Source organism: Myotis nattereri, assembly GCF_964212035.1.
Source record: "Myotis nattereri genome assembly, chromosome: 5".
NCBI lineage: Eukaryota > Metazoa > Chordata > Mammalia > Chiroptera > Vespertilionidae > Myotis > Myotis nattereri.
Window position 1 is genome coordinate 23,047,740 of NC_138080.1, and position 17,688 is coordinate 23,065,427.

The following is a 17,688-nucleotide window of genomic DNA, read 5'->3' on the forward strand; positions in this document are numbered from 1 at the left end:
AGTTTTTGTGGCAGGGGTGCAGGGAGGGGGTGCTCACTTAATGTTGTCTAGGCGACTCGAGTCAGGCTTGAGCACAGATGAGCTCCGGATCATCTTGTGCAGGGTCACCATGAGGAACACCAGGTTCACCTGGGGGCAGGACAAGGGGAGGGGCTGTGCTGGGGTTGCTTTGCCTGTGGTGTGAATTTCTGGCCAAGTCTCAGCCTGGACCTCCTTCTTCCGGGCCTCTTCTACAGGTATACCTGCCCCAGGTGCTCACTGACTGGTGTAACTGTTGGTTAACAGGGTTCCCACTACTGGAAAGACGGGGCCCACAGCCTGCCGTAGAGCAGGGGCTCAGATTCCAGCTCCTAGATGGGTGAGCCTCAATGCTGGAGCGCTACAGACCCGCTGTGCTCTCATCCTCTCAGTTGGCTGTTCAGTTCCCATGGTTTTCAAGGGCTTGGGGAGACTGGGATTGCTCGGGGACAAGGCTAGCCTGGATAAAGGATGGAGACGCAGTACTGGGGTACCACCTTCCAGCTTACCACAATAACAAAGGAGACGGGCCCAATGAAGCTCCAGATGAAATAATTATCCACTCGGAGCCAGCAACTATAAAGGAAGCAGGGCCAGGTAGATAGAGGCAGAGGGGGGGCCCCTCCCTCTGACCCCAGGAGCCCAGTGCCCCAAGGGTCCTGCTGTTGAGCAGGGAACCAGGCAAGAGGAGAGATGGGGGTGGGGGGAGGCACTCACGCCTTCTCGGTGCCATAGCTGCGGTAGTCAATGGCAGCTGCGATGCCTACCACCAGGGCTGGGAAGCAGTAGCCACCTAGGTAGTAGTACTTGGTGCGGGAGTACTCGCTCTCAAACACCTCTACCAGCAGCAGATAGAGGTGCACACCCTCCAGGCACAGCCAGGAGAAGGCAGCCAGGAAAAAGTAGTGCAGCAGGCCAGCGAAGATGGGGCAGGCAATCTGGGGGGCGAGGGCACCACAAATGAGGGGCTGCCAGCCAGGTGGCCTCTCCTGCCTTCCCCCACCCCCTACCTTGTGCCTGGCCCACCTCATACTGAGTCTTGTCTATGCCAACCAGGAAGAGCAGCTCAGCCAAGAAGAGGTTGATGCACAGGTTCTTGTGGATGGTATTGCGGTCAGTCTGCAGTCCCCGCAGGAAGCAGAAGGTGGAGATGCAGATGGCCAAGCAGACCAGGGAGATCACGATGCCTACCCAGGTGATGACTGACAGCAGCAGCTCGTTGATGCGGCCCTGGTACTGGGGGACAGCAGAGGGTACACTCAGCACCCCTGCCCACAGCCGGGCTCACCCTGGGCTCAGCTAAGTGCCAGCTGGGGGCAAGGCTGCAGGCCACAAGTACTGCTGGTGCAGCCCCCACCCCCCTGGCCTACTGCCCCCGCTACCCCGGCCAACTTGCTGGCCCCACCGCTCTGCAGGTGGCGCGCTCACTTCCTCATGCCCTGGAAGGCATGTGGAGAGATGACAAAGGTGACACCAACTTGCTTCTCAAGTGGGCCTTGGGAGAAGGTGGGACTATGACCAGAGAGAACCAGATGTGTAGCCTCATCCCCTGGGCAAGACTGGTAGCCCCCCATGCCCATGAAGCTGGTCTTCCCTGGCACTGCCCATGCTTCACTCTATGATGCCATGCAAAGCTGGGCCAGAGAGTGGGCCCGCCAGGAGAGCGCAGCGGAGCGCCAGCCAGCTTACGATCTCACGGTGAGCCATGAGCACGGCAAAGTTGGTGAGGTGGCTGCAGGCACATGTGGTGTGGGTCTTGTTGGACTCCACCAGGCGGCAGCCCTGGGTCGACCAGTAGCCCAGCATGGAGCGCTCCGAGTAGTTCCAGAAGGAGCAGTTAGCATTGAAGTGGTTCTTGGCCTGTTGTGTGGTGGTGGCCGGGGAGTCAGATCTGGGGAGTCCCTCTCCAGCCCTCACACCCAGCCACAGGGATAGCAGCAAGCATGGAGAAGTGCTTGGAGCTCCAGGTGGCAGTTTGGTATCTCTGGGGACAAATGACCTAAGCGGTTGAGGTGGGGGCTGCGAGGGGGTGCATGGCCTAGGGAGGGGTGCAGACTTGCTCCTGGGTGGATGAGCAGGCAGTGGGAGGATATGCAGCATGGGAACACAAAAGATGCTGGGACCCTCATGGAGGGTGGGGGATGCCTCAGCTCACCTCCAGGTGGGCCACAGTAAAGATGACAGGGTCCATGAGGAAGACACGACTGGACTCCTTATTGATGGAGGCTGCAATGACCTGTGAGTTCACCACCAGGGAGGTGCCCCCTGGGCTGCCCGTGCCCGTTTCGCTCGCCAGCTTCACCGTGGCGTTCTCAGTGGACAGGAAAAGACCCAGGTTGTTGTAGAGGATGAAGACAACTTTGACCACCCCTGGGGAGGACAGGTGTGGTGGGGTTTGCCGTCAGCTCTTGGCTGGTGCAGCTCCGGCCACTGGGGCCTGTCCTTACCAGGCCGAAGCCCACGCGGGTGGCCTCAGAGAACCCTGCCCTGGGACAACTGCTCGGTTGCAGGCAGCGCCAAACAACAGGGCAGCAGGCCGGAACACACAGCAGCTGGGCCCCTGGGCACCTCTCACTTGTGGTGTGATCTTGAGCAAATCCCTAACCTTCCTGTGCCTTAGTCTCAAATGGGACGGTCCTCCCTGAGCTCCGAGTATCAGCTGCTGCTGCACCAAAGTGAGCCCTGCAGACTGCAGTGTCCTGGCCCTGCGGGGCTTTGGGAGACCCCATGAGTTATATTCCCCCGGCTTGAGCAGAGGACTTCAGGGAGCCACAAGGAGGGAGAAAAGAAGGGGCACTGACCATTGCGGCTGTTCTGCTTGATGGTGTTGGCTGACAGCTGGATGGAGTTTTCGCTCGGGTACTCCTGGGGGAACACCAGCTCCTGCACTTGGCCCTCTGTGTTCAGAACCGTGACCTCCAGGACTGTGGGACAGAGGATGGCAGGGCATACGGGATTGGAATCTGTGCCCAGTCCAGGGGCCAAAGGTCAAGGGCCAGGGTGGTCTCTGGAACAGGTGGGCCCCACAGTTCAAGATTTGCACTTGAACTTGCCTCGGTGAGACTATAGCACTCACCCACATTCTGTTTGGCAGCCAGAAAGCGGGCCGGCTCCCTGACATTGTCGGCCAGCAGGAAGGCACCCTCCTCCAGTACGTCCAGGAGCATGGTGGCTGTATGCACCTGCTCTGTGGCATTCATGTCCTTCCAGGACTCAAGAGCCTCTGGCCGCAGCAGGTTGTCCACCGTCTCCACCACAGCCTAAATGAGCAGGGAGAGGGGTTGGGGGGAGGGGGAAAGGTTGGGGGTGGCGCCATGAGTCGCCCCACATCCTCCAGTTCCTCAGGATGGCCTCTGTATCCCCTCCACTCAATCTCCACCCCCCCAGTGCCTCCTGGGGCCTGCCCCACCCGCCTCAGACAGTAGAAGCCCTCTGGGCCTCACCTTAATGTAGTCCTTGCAGGTTCTCTCCCGCTTGTGCATCTAAGGAAAGGGATGGAGGCACTGTCAGGCCTGGCCTCCTGCCCTACTCATTCCAACACTCTCACTCTTCTGTGTCTGCCACCGACCTGGTGCTGGGCCATGAGTAAGAGTTGTTCCTAAGGGATCCCCCAACCCCCAGGACCCTCCAAGGTATCCCAGGAGGGAGATCAACAGGCCTGGATTCTGTCCTTCCTTCCTCTGACCATCATGGATGGCAGCCCAGCTCTTAGGTACTAGGCCAGAACCTTCCTGAGGCTCCAGGACAGAGCCCCCCATTGGCCCTGCTGCCAGGCCCCACCTTGTTATAGTTCTTGCCGGCCGACTCGCGCTCAATGGGCCGCAGAGCCTGCAGCTGGGCATCCAGGATGTCCAGCAGCTGTTCCATCAGCTTCACGGAGGAAGACACGTCTCCCGCATAAATGGAGCCCCGGGTGTGGCGGGCCAGCTCACTGGCAATGTTGGCTGCATTCTCCCCGCTCTTGATCTGAATGAGGCAGAAGTGGGGGACCCAGCTCTGTCAGGGATCATCTTGCTTTCCCATGGTCCCTTTGCACATGCCCGGCCTGCTCAGCCCTTCTCATTGCTCTCTGCGGCCCCTTCTCCCAGGTTGCCCTCTCCCCTACTCCGTACGCTAGAGAGTGGACCCACATTCCTGCCTCCCAGACCTGCCGCCCATTTGTCTCCCTCTGTGTCCCACTGCTCCACTGCACCCTGCACCCAGCCACCCAGAGCCCAGTGTGCACAGGTGCCTGAGAGGAGCAGCTGCTACTGGTACCTTCTGGGCCACCTGGTTGACCCAGGGGGAGGTGCAGTTGCTGAGGTCAGGGCCCCGGGGGTTCCAGAGCCCCAGGGCTGGTAGACACTGGAAGGAGGCAATTCCTGCAGGGACAGACAGACAGGACAGAGAAGGGAGCCACAAGGAAGGAGAAAAGGGGCCAAAGCAGGGGGAAAGGAGATGACAGAGAGGGCAAGTAGGTGAGGGGAACATGGAAGAGCAGACATGAAGCAGGCCAGACAGTCAAGAGAGGTGTCACTCTGAGGTGACATAAGTCACCCCTGACTTCCCAAGCTCTCCCTCTTGGCGCCCCTTCCATCTTTGCCTACAGGAATAGAACCTTTCACAAAGCCCGTCTTGGAAGCCTCCTCTCCACAAAGCCTCTTCTGACCCTTCCCTCGGATCCCTGGAGCACATGGTCATGGCCCACCCCTCTGGCACTTCAACTGCCGTCTACCCTGCCATCAGCTGTTGCCAGGGCTGGTCCGCCTTAGCCTGAGACTGGGACACCCCCAAGTCACCTCTGTGGGCTCCCTGCAGGGTCTACCTAGTGCTTTTCATGCGGCAGGTGCTCAGTACTGCAGGAGGGGACAGGGTTTGGGGGGGGGGGTACTGAGCTACTACTGTGCCCTGGGAGCTCTGTTGGAGTCTGGGGACACAGCGGCAGATATCAGGTACCCCTGCCATATAAAACCCAGGCTCTGGCAGGGGCATGGACAGGTAAGTGCACCTGTGCTGAGTGGTGGGCATGTCCTGTCTCTTCCCTGCCCAGACCAGCAGTAGCCACCCCACAAACCAGCCACAGTGGAAGTGACCGAGGCCTCTGCACTCACCTCGCGTCCCCTTGGGGCAGGGCCTCTCCACCAGCATGCCCTGCTGGGTGGCCGGCCACTGGACCCGCCGCACCTCTCGTGGTTCACAGAAGAGCTCTGGAGACACGTGCAGGTTAGGGGCTGGGGGCCGCCGGGTACTGGGGGCTGGGGCTGTGGCTGGAGGCAGGTCAGGTCCCAGCTGGTTGATGGCACCCACCGGGTGTGTGGTGAGGGGTGCTCGGCGGAGTGGGGTGGTGGCTGCAGGTGAGGCCGTGCTGGTGAGGGGTGTGGGCCGGACTGTGGTGGTCGTGCTGAGGGGTGGGGAAGTGGCTGGGCCTGGAATGGAGAGGAGACAGGAGACAGAGTCACCCCCATGTTTGGGGCCTTGCCACAGCATGCCTGGGTACTTGGATCCCTGGCATCTTAGTGTTTTTCTTGCCAATGAAGTAGAAAGGTGTCCTGGTCCCCACTGGGTCTGGAAGGGGCTCTCCCCTGGCATTCTCTCCGCCCACAGAGATCCCTCACTTCTGTAGGACCATGTAAAGCAGCCAACGGGGTTAAGAATTCACTCCTGTGCACCCTGAGGTCTGAAAGAAAACTGGAGAGGACAGGCCATGAAGGCAGGGAACATGGCCACCTCCCATCCTCGGTTACTCTCACTCTGGTCTGTAACCTGGCCAGGTCCCTTCCCTCGGGTGGGAGGCCCTCAGTTTCCCATTATGCAAAGGGAGCTGGATGAGATTAGGCTTCCTGGACCCCTGGGGCTGCTCAGAGATGGCTCAGGGCAGCTGAGGGGGCAAATGAGACTACAGAGAGGCCCCACCCCATCAACAGCAGCAGCAGCTCAGCCTCGTTCTGTCTCTGGGCTTCCACTCAAGATTTTGGTTGATAAGGGTTCCATGGCTGAAAGTGCACAGGCCACTGGGAGAAGCAGTGCACTCGGGGGTTAGGTGCCCAGAGTTCTGAGTCCAAATCCTCGAAGTACATAAACTAACCCCAACCCCCAGGCTTAGTTTCTCATCTGTAAACCGGGCAGTGACAATCCCTGTGACTACGAGGGTTATTAGATGAATTAAATGCTTAGAACATGAGCTGTGTAACTCCATTCAAGGCCTCCCCCAACCCACCCCCAGGTCCCTAGGAACTCCAAGTGTGCCCCCCACCCTGGGACTGGGGGTGAGGCCTGGGGCAGTGAACAGGAGCCATCCTCACCGGCACTGGGGTCCGGAGGCCCAAACTCCAGGCTATAGCGCACCACGAAGTAGTTGTTCCAGACGTAGAGCTGGTTGTCACGCGGGTTGTAGTCCACAGAGGAGACGAACTGGTAGGGGTTGGGGAAGGCCAGGCTGACCGGCTCCTCCCGGTTAGCGTTGGTGTTGAAGGCGTAGTCCACGCGGTTGCCGGCTGCCTCACTGTCGTCATCCACATAGACCGAGCGCAGCACGTAGAGGACACCGCACACCATGAAGGCGTTGGACGCCGAGCGCTTGTCGTATCCTGTTTCCCACGTGCCCTCGAAGCGCAGCGTGTAGGGGTTGAGCTGGCTCACCACCAGCCGCCCGTTGTTGCCCTCAGTGGCATAGATGACCCACAGCCCATTCTCGTCCACGGCCAGATCGATGTCAGTCTTGCCTCCCCAGCGGTAGGGCGAGGTGTCATGGTAGTTGGCAGTGTTGATGACGGTCTCCCCGCTCTTGATGCGCGTGCGCAGGTCGTACTTGACAATGTTGCGTGTGCGCTCCTTGTTGTAGAAGACGGCGCCGTCGTATACCACAAAGCCGGTGCCATCTACGCGGTTGGGCAGGCGGTAGGTGGTGGTGTGCCGCGCTGCCACGTAGTCCTCCCAGGAGGCATACTCGGTCAACGTGTCCGTGCGGTAGGGGATCCAGGGCATGACGTAGATGCGGTCCCCCGCCTGCAGTGGATCCTTGCACCACGCACCAGACTGGTGCTCCGACTCGTGCGTGGAGGTGGGCTCCAGCACCTTCTGCAGGGTCCCTGGGCACACGAAGACTGGGCAGGGTGGGTGGGAGGAGAGGACACAGGAGAGGAGGTGCAGGGATGAGGGAGGGGAGGAGAGAGAAAGGGGAAAGAGAGGCAGTTGGTCACAAGGCCAGGGGGAAGCCAGACTGTCCCCTCCTGCTGCTGCAGTCACGGTTGCTTGGTAGGGCTGGTGATGGGAAGGGGGTTTCCGGGCTGGGATCCCTGCCCGCCCAGCTGCCCCTCTCCCTGGAGATGTCAACCCTGGAGGCCATTAAGAGCAGGGTTAGTGGGAGAAGGTGGTACCCCTCTTTCTTTTTCTGGCTGCTAGAGACCCCACAGGCTGGGGATAAGGGGTTTGGCAAGAGCCCTCCCAGAGACTTTCTCGTGTGCCTTAAGCATGGTGGAAAGACCTCACTGCAGCTGCTGCCTGGCAGCTTTCAAGTTCCAGGGACTCAGTGCCCTGCCTCTTGGCCATCATCTCCACCTCCCAAGGAAGAGCTAGAGTGGAGGGTCCCATCCTTCACCCATACAAGGAAAGATTTTTTTTTTTACTCCCCTTTCTTCCTCCTGCAAAAATTGCAAGGTAGTGATGTTTCTGTACCCACTGTGGGTGTCAGGAGCATCCCCCCATTCCAGGGAAGGGGAAGCACCCAAAGTTCCTGATGCAGCCTGTGCCCTCCCCCAGGACCCACACAATCAGGAAGGGTTTTTGGAAAAGTCCAGCCGCTCCCCTACGATGCCCAGCCCTGCCCCCAGCCAGCAGGGTCTCTCATGGGGTTTGTTCAGCAGCAGACACTGACACTGGTGCACAGGGATGGGGGTGGGACATGGGGAGGGAGGGGACTCCCCAGGAGAGTTGGGGAGGGGGAAGGAAAGCTGTGTGGAGGGAAGAGAGACAAGGTGGGGCCCTCAGCAGAGGTCCTGGCTCCAAGGGAGGCACGCTGGAGACCACCTGGGAAGAAAGGTTAGTGCTGGCAGAGGAGAGAGGGGGTGAGCAGAGAATTCACTCCAAGGCCCAGGCCCGACTGAGGGTCCCTCAGGGGGGCACTCCCAGGTCCAGCTCAGAGTGGGCAAGGGAGGGAACCAAGTGCTAGGATAAAGACCCAGCCCACCCCAGCCAGGCCCCCCCCCCACCTCCCCTGCCCCGGACCCAGATTTACCTGCAACCATCCCCGGCTCGGGAGGAGGGACCAAGGCAGCGTTGATGTCAGAAAGGTGGGGGGCCCCGCCCCACCCCCCCATTCCCTGAAAAGGAGGAAAACCTCAACTGCATCTCGTTGGCCCCCACTGGCCTGCCCACCCTACCCCATCATGTCCCAGGGCTACCTACGCCTAGGCTCCCCTGCTGACCCAGTGGCGATCTGGACTCTCGTGGTCAGCATGGCCAGACTCCCCTCCTCCTCCCAGAGTGATGACAGTCAGAGGCCCCTCCATCCAGGATGGCTGGGCCTCCCTCTCAACTCCCTGCTAGCAGAACCCACAGACTGGCCAGAGTGAGGGCTTGCAGTGAATTCTCTGCTTCTGCTTGGCTTGTCACCAAAGCAGATGGCCCCAAGGGAGACAGGAAGGGCTGGGACCTGGTCCTGGCTTGGGAGGCAGCCCAAGGCTCCCCAGGCACAAAGCAGCCAGGAGCATGCCCTGTTTTAGGAGAAGGGGCACCCAGGGCACAGAGGTGGGCAGGGACCAGAGGATCCTGGCTTGGGCCCTGGGGCTTCACTATCTCCCTGTCCCTGGTGCCCTGAGGTGTGGGCCTGTCCCTCCACCAGTTTCCTCTGTGCCAAGGTCTCCCCTCTCCCCAAGCCAGGGCGGCTCCTGCCAGCTGTGTGTGTGAGGGGGGCGGTGGGAGGTCTCAGAACATGACCTGGTCAGAAGGGTGTGGAGGAGGAAAGTGTGGTTAGAGGTTACCCTGGGGAAGGGGGAGAAGATGAGAAAGGGCCTGGGGCCTTTGCCAGCAAGGACCCCTCCCTAGCACCAAGCTCCCAACACCTCCTTTTCCCTCCCCGCCTCTTGGAGAGAAAAGATCCAGGGCTGCATATCCAAACCACCACCGGACCTGCAAGAAGAGTGTCTGGTGCTGGGTGGGAGAGACTCCAGGAAAGAGAGACTCCGAGTGGCGGGGTGTTTGGGGCAGACCATGGGCTGGCTGCCCGGGCCTCTCTGAGATGGGGGAGGGAGACAGCGGGAAGGGGAGCAGCTTGGAGGGACCCACTCCACCCGCCTCGAATGGGAGGCTCCACAGACCACCGTAATTTCACGACAAAAGCTCTACGGAAAGGCATCTCACCCAGCCCCTCCCCTGTTGCCAGCCTCAGAGCTGTCAGTTTCCCAAAACTTTCAGGGGAGAAAGCAACCATCCCCAACTCCTGCCCTCCCCTCCGTGACAGACAGCCCTCTCCACCACAGAGTTCTCCTGCTCCCCCAGCTGAGGTTAAACCCCGGCAAGAAATTACGGTGCTCCTGGAAGTCCCTGGCCTATCCTGTCCCCGCCCCCTCTCCCTGGTCCTCTAACCACAACAGCCCAGAAGAAACCCTGACTGCAGCTTCGCAAGTGTTTCAGAACCAGAGAAAAATGCTCCCCCATCCCTCGATCCCCCCACCACCAGGCCCACCCCCACCCCCTTACCCCCACATTTGACAGGCTGCCCTCCCAGGGTTGAGGACAGTTCATACCCCTCCCCAGGGGTGGGCCCCCAACTGGCCGAGGTTGGGGGATAGGGGTGGGGGAGACTTGTGCTCTGTGCTCCAAAACAGCTCTGGGCCTTGGCAACACCAAACCAGAAGGAACTTAAGCCACCAGGAGCCTGAGGGACAGGATGACTCTGCTCTCCAAACGGAAACAAAGGTGTCCCCTCCATCCCGCCTCCCCCAACGGGGCGTGAGTTACCAAAGCTGGGGCAGGAAGAGAAGAGACGGTTCACCTGGTGCCCCCTACCCCACCCCCAGTCTGGAACCAGGAAAGGGAGTCCCCACCCACCCAGGATGCTTACAGACTTCTCCTGAAGGAGCAAAAGAAGTATGAGAGAAGGCCAGGTCCCCTAGCAAGGGCCAGGAACTAGGAAGGAGGGACAGGGAAAGACAGAGAGGGAAAGAGGGAGAGAGGGAGAGAGAGAGAGAGAGAGAGAGAGAGAGAGAGGGAGAGAGAGAGAGAGGAAGGTCCTGCCCGCGTACTCAGAGGAGCTTCCTCGGGTGTCTGGAGGGTGGAGTCACCCATGGCTGGACCAGGGCTAGCCCCACTGGGAGGACACCTGGGGCGGGAGCTATCAACTGGACCCAGTGGGGGTGGGAGAAGAAGGGGCCGGGAGGGGAGGGCGGTCACATAAGTATGGTACAGGTAAAACAAAGTGTGAGTTAGGGGTTAGCATTGGTAACAGTGCGTTTACCTTTCTGCTCCACTTCTACTTTAAGCATCGGAAGAGAGAGAGAAAACAAATTGAAAAAAAAATGTGCAAGAAAAAAGAGAAAAAAAAAGAGATTAAATTGCTTTTGTTTCTTTTTTGGCAACATGTCCCCTTTTCCTTTCTTTCCTTACTCCTGGTTCCCCAACCCCAAATGTTGCATCATCTCAGCCCCCACCCCCCAAGTCCCTTCCTCTGGGGTAGGGCTGGGGCAAGAGGTCATGAGGGAGACAGCCACAGGGAGGGGAACACACGCAGGACAGAGAACAGAGAGACACAGGGGAGGGGAAGACAGGTAGGCAGGAGGACCATGCCTTCAGATGTGCGTGGGCACCCTCATGGGAGGGGGGAGTCCAGCTGGGAGGCAGGCTCTGGTTAGGGGGGCACCGGGGAGGGAGTGGGGGGACACTCTGGTCCCCCCTCGCCCTGTCTGCTGCCCTCCTGCCAGAACCAGGGGCCCAGGGAAGGAAGCCCGGTTCCTCCCGGGCCTGGGTGCCCGGAACTGAGAGAACAGGCTAAACTCCTTCCAGTCTGTGCTGGCCCCACCTGGGAGCAGCTGGGTCCCCCCCAACCCTCACCACCCAGAAAGAGCCAACACAGAGAGGGTGGCAGAGTTGGACACAGAATGACGGAGAGGCAGACAAGCAGAGCCCCCTTGGGCCTCAGAGAGCTGGGGTGGGGAGACAGAGGTAGAGAGGGAAGAGGCTGGGGTGGGGAGACATCACACAGGGCAGGACAGCAGGTGGCACAGACACGCTCCCCCGAGACTCAGTTTCTCTGCCCAGCAACCCCCCTGGGGGCCCCGGAGCCAGGAGCTCCACGCCACCCGCTGCCTGGTGGGCCGGCGGTACCTGGGGGAGGAAGGGGCATGGTTAGACTGTGCACAGCTGCAAGGCAAATCCAGTGTTAGTCGGGCCTGTCCAATGTGTGTCTGGCGGGGACCCCACACACCCACTGCCCCAGCCCCACGGTAGCCCCCACACTCCCCTCCCGCCCCCCGCTGGCCTGCACCAGCACTGGGATCACCCCAGCCTCTGAAGCCTCAGGCTCGGTGCCCTGGCCCCTCAGGAACCTCTGCCAGGGCCTGGCTCTCCTAGCTCCTCTCTGGAGAAGCAGGGAGTTCCACAGGGGAGGGACGGCTGCATCCCTCCCCCAGCGCCTCACCCAGGGCCTGGAACACAGGCGGTGCTCAGCAAACGTTTGGGGACGAGTGTCCGGCCTCCCTGTCTGGCTTCAATCCTCCTGTTAACCCAGCCCCCTCCCTCTGGGACCAGGAGCTAACGAGTCTGCATGCCTAGGACACAGATGGCCCCCCCGCCCCCCCCCAACCACTGTGTGTCCTATCTCCCCCCGAGTTCAGGCTAGCTCTCTCCCATCAGCCTGGGGGCTGCCCATCCCCTGGGCTGACCTGCCTACCTCCTGGCCTTTGTGGGTCATGCTCCTGCCCACCTGGGGGTCGGCTCCAGGAGGTCTCCCCACCCCTTTCCTCCCAAGGCCCTCTAAGCTTTCCTCCTGCTTCTCTACCTGTGTGGCATCCACTTTGGACTCCACTTGGACCAAGGGGTTTTTCTCTGCCCTGCATCCCATCTGCCTCAGGAGGAGCTGGGTGCATCATCAGTTGTTGGTTTCATTCTGATCACCAACTGCAATAACAATAACTGGTAGTTACAGCGGAAACAATGACTACCAAGTGCCCAGCACTCACTTGGTGCCAGGGACTGTGCTAGGCACTTCCTGGGCAGTCTTTTGAGAACCCGGTCTATAGATGGGGAAACTGAGGCTCGGTGAGGGGAAGCAACAAGGATGAGGCCACATGCTGGCAAAAGCGGGTACCACTTCCTGCACATCTGTGACTCAGGGCCCGAGCTTTGTCCATGTTCCCTCTTCCTGCAGTGTCTCAGGAGGGGTTTGGTCCCTTCCCCCATCACAGATGAGTATTCAGGGTCAGCTGGCTGGACAGGGCACTCGGACCACTACTGAGCACATCCTGAGCCAGGCGTGGGCCTGGGCGCTGGGCGGTGAGGATTCGCCTCTGCCCTGGGAGCAGGCTCTGAGGCGGGCCCTGGGCCGGCTGCTTCACTCTCCCCGCCCCTGATGGCGGCCCAGAGAAACGAAGTCACTTGCTCAAGTTTCAGAGCCAGAAAAATTCAAGAGCCTGGCCAAGCTCCGGACCAGCCGATTTCCTGTGTGCTAAGCTCCCCACCTCCTGCCTCCTTCCCTGCTCCCAGCCCCGGGGCGGGCAGCGTCCCCAGTGCTGTGGGAACGCTTCAGGGATCAGTCAGGCGTCCCCCTCGGGCGGTGGCTGGAGGCCTGGTCGCTGAAAGGAAAGGGTGAGGAGTAAAAGCAGAAAGTGATGGAAGCACGTAAGCGATGCTGTTGCCAGTGTAGATCATCACCTGCGAGGAGAAATCAAAGGTTGGGGAGAAGGCTGGAGTGGGAGGGGGAGAGGAGGGAGAGTCACAGGGCCCCCCGTTCCCCACCCCTGCCCCCCCCACACCCCTGCCCCCCACACGCACACACTCTGGTGGCCCTGCCTCCGCCCCCCTCTGCCTGGAGCCTACCTCCTGGCTCAGTGAAGCTGGGGGTTGGGGAAGGAAAGGGGAGGTGGAGGGAGTGAGGAGGAGGATGCTAAGGTGGGTGCCGAGGAGGAGAGACCCTGTCTTTGTCAGCTGCCCTTCACCGGGTGTAAGAAAGCCAGGCCTCTGGCTCCCCAGGTCCGCCTGGGAGCCTCCCTCCGTGCACCATGGCGGCACTTCCCTGGCAAACAGGAAGTGCTATTCTGGTGATGGGCAAACCGACCAGGAGATGGGACTCCGTGGAAGACAAGACGCCCCAGCCCTTCACACCGAACCCAACACGAGGCCTCAGCAGTGGCCTGTCTCTCCGTGGACATAAAGTCCAGCTTCCAGGACGGGGAAAGGGCAGGAGGGGGCAGCGAGGGGTGAAGAGGAAGGAGAGGGAGCTCAGAGAGAAGTGTGGTGAGTGAGAGGGAAGGACAGGTGTGTGTGTGGTGGGGGGAGGGGGGCCAGGAAGGGAAGGGATGAGAGAAGAGGGGGGCAGAGGGATGACAAGGCAGTGGGGTTGAGGGAGAGATGTAAGTGTGCCAAGCAGAGTGGGGTGTGGCCTAGGAATGTGTAAAGGAGCCCGGGCACCTGAAGCAGCAGGGCCAGGGGGCCAGGGTGACAAGGGCTGGAGAAGGGGCCCTGAGGAAAGGACAGTTTTGGGTGGTGGCTGGGGAAAAGGCGGGGGCGGGGGAGCTAGGGTGTGGACAAGGGTGACTAGAAAAAGGGAGTGTGGGAGCGAGGGAACAGGCCCAACTGTCCCCCACGCACCTGGCCCCAACTTGGCCCCTTGTGCATGTGTGCGTGCGTGCGTGCGTGCATGTGCATGTGCGTGTGTGTGGCGAGTCAAGGTGTCTCCTCCTCGCTCACTCTGGGTAGGGGAAGGGCCCGGGTTCGCATGAGGAACAAGAGGACTCACTGTAGGGGACACAGTCGTACTGCACCTCCAGGTACTTGTAGGTCCCAGGGCAGGGGTCAGGAAAGGCGTCGGAGCCGGCAACCACCACGCACTGGGTGCGGTTATTACACCTGTGGAGGAAAGACGGAGATGGGAAGACAGGCCTAGAACTGGGGGCTCCAGAGCAAGGAGAAGATTGGGTACCCCCAAATTTGGAAGGAACCATGGAGACCAAAGCCTTTCATGGATATTGTTTTCTGCTTCCTGCCAGCTCTCTCTTCCACTAGATAGGGTTTCTTCTACTCTCCACCCCAGCATGGCAGGAAGCGCAGGGCTGGGACCAGGGCAGGGCACTATAAACTGCTTGCCCAGCCACCCCTCATGGCTTCCATCCAGCACTGGTGCTATGGCATCCTTGGCATTTTCCCTCAATTGACTGTGAAGCCCCTCCTTTGTTCACGGAAGAGTTCAATGATTCTCTCTCATCACTGATGTTTCTCTCTCTCTCCCTCTCACCTTCCTCTCTGAAATTAATAAAAACATATTAAAATGTAATAATGAAAGATGTTTCTCTGCTGTCTGTCCCCACAGTCAGGGTCTGTGTCCTGGAGCAGCCCCGGTCTCAGCCCGCAGGACCTCGACCTGATCGTGGGTGCGCAGGAAGCAGTTTTGGGGGACTCCCTGACAGATATGGGGCAGGGGGGCGCCTGTGTCTTCTCTCTTCAGTCCTGCCCTTAACTAATGAGGATCTGCTCATACCCACCCACCTCAAAACCCTTCTTTAAAAACAGAACTTTGGGGCCAGGCGCACAGTGGTAGCGGGCCTAGAGCGGCAGGGGGTGGGGGTGGAGTAAAAAAAGAAAAAGAAGGAAAAACACACAGAACATTGGCCTGGCCAGCGTGGCGCCGTGGTAGAACATTGACCTATGAACCAGGTCACGGTTCTATTCCCGGTCGAGGCACATGCCCAGGTTGAAGGCTTGATCCCTAGTGTGGGGCATGCAGGAGGCAGCCAATCAATCATTCTCTCTCATCATTGATGTTTCTGTCTGTCTCTCTTTCCCTCACCCTTCCTCTCTGAAATCAAAAATATATTAAAAAATAAATAAATAAAAGCAGACACTGGTGCCCTGGCCGGTTTGGCTCTGTGGATAGAGCGTCGGCCTGGGGACGGAGGGGTCCCGGGTTCGATTCCAGTCGAGGGCACATGTCTGGGTCGCAGGCTCGATCCCCACGAGGGGGCGTGCAGGAGGCAGCCGATCCATGATTCTCTCTCATCAATGATGTTTCTTTTTCCCTCCCTCTCTGAAATCAATAAAAATATATTAAAAACAACAACAACAAGAAAAACAGACACTGGGGCTCGCTTCAGCAGCACATACACTAAAATTGGAACGGTACAGAGATGAGCACGGCCCCTGTGCAAGGCTGACATGCAAATTCATGGGGCGTTCCATGTTTATAGACAATAGTGTAGTGAAGGCCTGGGGGGAGGGTCAATGGATAAAAGGGGGACATCTGAAATACTTTCCACAATAAATAAAAACAGCACATTGGCCTCAGAAGGTTAAGGAGAGTTACCTCTGGCCCAGAAACTCCATCTCGTGTTATATTCCCAAAAGAACCGAAAGCAAGTGCTTAAACAACCCAAATATCATACCCGAATGGATGAACAAAATGTGGTCCATCTTTACAACAAAATAGTCCTCAGCCATAAAAAGGACTGAAGCGCTGACAGGCCACAATGTGTATGAACTTCAGAAGATGCTGCATGAGAGAAGCCTGGCACAAAAGGCCACGCCTCACGACTCCACATGCACGAAACGTCCGGAATCGGCAGATCCAGAGACAGAGAGGAGATCAGCTGCCAGGAGGAGGGGGATGGAGAGTGACCGCTAATGGGTACGGGGTTTCCTCCTGGGGTGATGAAAATGTTCTGGAACTAGGTAGGGATGGTGGTTGCACAACTTGTAAACATACTAAATGCCACTAAATATTTCACTTCAATAGTGATTTTTATGTTATGTGAATTTCACTTCCATATAGAGAAGAAAAGGGAAAGCTGCTGGCCTTCCAGCGAGGGGGGATGAGATGGGTGCAGGAGACACCAAACAGGGAAGCGGGTGCTGATGGTCTCGTCAGCTCCTCACTGTATTTATTCTGGGGTGTCTCTGTCAGAGCAGTGAGCTGTACCCTAACTGATACAAAGCACCTCCAGGTTGCCCTAGCCAGTCTGGGTCAGTGGACAGAGCATTGGCCTGTGGACTGAAGGGTCCCAGACTCGATTTTGGTCAAGGGCATGTACATAGGTTGCAGGCTCCTCCCCAGCCTGAGCCCTGGTTGGGGCATGTGCAGGAGGCAACCAATCCATGTGTTTCTCTCACATCGATACTTCTGTCTGCCTCTCTCCCCCACTCTCTCTAAAAATCAATGGAAAGATATCCTTGGGTGAGGATTAAAATAAAATAAAATAAAAATTTTTAAAAAGCACCTCCAGATTTTTAAAATATATATATTTTTATTGATTTCAGAGAGGGAAAGAGAGATAGAAACATCAATGACGAGAGAATCATTGATTGGCTGCTTCCCGGACGCCCCCTACTGGGGATCGAGCCTGAAACCTGGGCATGTGCCCTGGACCTGAATCGAACCCGGGACCTTTCAGTCCGCAGGCCGATACTCTATCCACTGAGCCAAACCGGCCAGGGCTCACCTCCAGGTTTTAAGACAGTGGAGCTGCGGCCTCAGGACACTCGCAGCCCCGGTGGCCACCCTGCTCGGTGTCCCCCCTCTGAACCTGACAACCCATTGGAACTGGGCCGGTCGCTGTGCTGGGTGCTGGGAGACGCCACCAACCCCGGTGCCAGTGCTGAATGAACCCTCAGGGAGAATCTGGAGAGCAGGAGGGAGGGAGAAGGTTCCAAGGAGAAGGGAGCACTGCCCAAGCGAAGACTGGGGGGCTGGGCCGTCACCACCCTGCAGGGGAGACTGGGGGGCTGGACCGTCACCACCCTGCAGGGGAGACTGGGGGGCTGGACCGTCACCACCCTGCAGGGGAGACTGGGGGGCTGGGCCGTCCCCACCCTGCAGGGGAGACTGGGAGGCTGGGCCGTCACCACCCTGCAGGGGAGACTGGGAGGGGGAAGGGGGCAAGATTATTGGAGGGGGGTGGGTGCTGGGGAGAGAAAAGGTGCAAGGGAGGGGATGAGGCAGCTCCAGCCTGGCCAACCAGGCTGAGCCATCTGCCCACACCTGTCCTGTGTGCCCCAAACTCTCAGGGCCCCTGCCCAATGACATATTCTAGAACCCTCTGCCAGCATTCAAGGAGCTGCTGGCCCTAGCCCTCCTTCCCTTTCCCAGTTCTATGCCCTGGGCTCGGAGTGAGTCCTGCATTCTCACAGGCATTCGGAAAAAATTCAGTGAGTGCCTGCTGCTGCGGACACAGCAGTGACACAGTTCCCTGTCCCTGTGGGGCTGACAGCCCAGGGAGGGAAGACAGAAACCACATAAAGAGGCAAAATATCTGATGGGACTGCAGATGGAAGTCCGGGTAGGAGAGAAACAAAGCAGAGAAGTGGGCGCTGTGGTTTCAGAGGGTGGTCGGGCTGCCCTGGAGGAGGATAGGTGGGTGGAAATTCCCTGAGTGAGCGGGAGGAGGGAGGAGGAGCCCAGCGGCTGTTCTGCAGCCGACGAGGAGGCCCACAGGAGCCCTCGGGGAAGATGCCCGAGGTGTGAGGAGCAGGTGGGTGAGAGGGGGAGCGCGG

General features: G+C 59.1%; 1 protein-coding gene across 1 annotated transcript in view; it reads right to left on the reverse strand.

Annotated features, from left to right (window-relative positions):
* The window catches only part of ADGRL1 (adhesion G protein-coupled receptor L1), a 41,501-nt gene that overhangs the window by 5,373 nt on the left and 18,440 nt on the right, over window positions 1-17,688 (reverse strand). The window contains exons 4-17 of the mRNA XM_081091459.1: window positions 13,946-14,055; window positions 6,300-7,100; window positions 5,109-5,423; window positions 4,276-4,379; window positions 3,799-3,984; window positions 3,462-3,500; window positions 3,095-3,278; window positions 2,820-2,942; window positions 2,174-2,388; window positions 1,708-1,878; window positions 1,045-1,254; window positions 736-956; window positions 528-594; window positions 38-129 (exon numbers count right to left, since the gene is read on the reverse strand). Coding sequence (XP_080947585.1) covers window positions 38-129; window positions 528-594; window positions 736-956; window positions 1,045-1,254; window positions 1,708-1,878; window positions 2,174-2,388; window positions 2,820-2,942; window positions 3,095-3,278; window positions 3,462-3,500; window positions 3,799-3,984; window positions 4,276-4,379; window positions 5,109-5,423; window positions 6,300-7,100; window positions 13,946-14,055 — 2,838 coding nt within the window. The remainder of the gene's footprint in view (window positions 1-37; window positions 130-527; window positions 595-735; window positions 957-1,044; window positions 1,255-1,707; window positions 1,879-2,173; window positions 2,389-2,819; window positions 2,943-3,094; window positions 3,279-3,461; window positions 3,501-3,798; window positions 3,985-4,275; window positions 4,380-5,108; window positions 5,424-6,299; window positions 7,101-13,945; window positions 14,056-17,688) is intronic.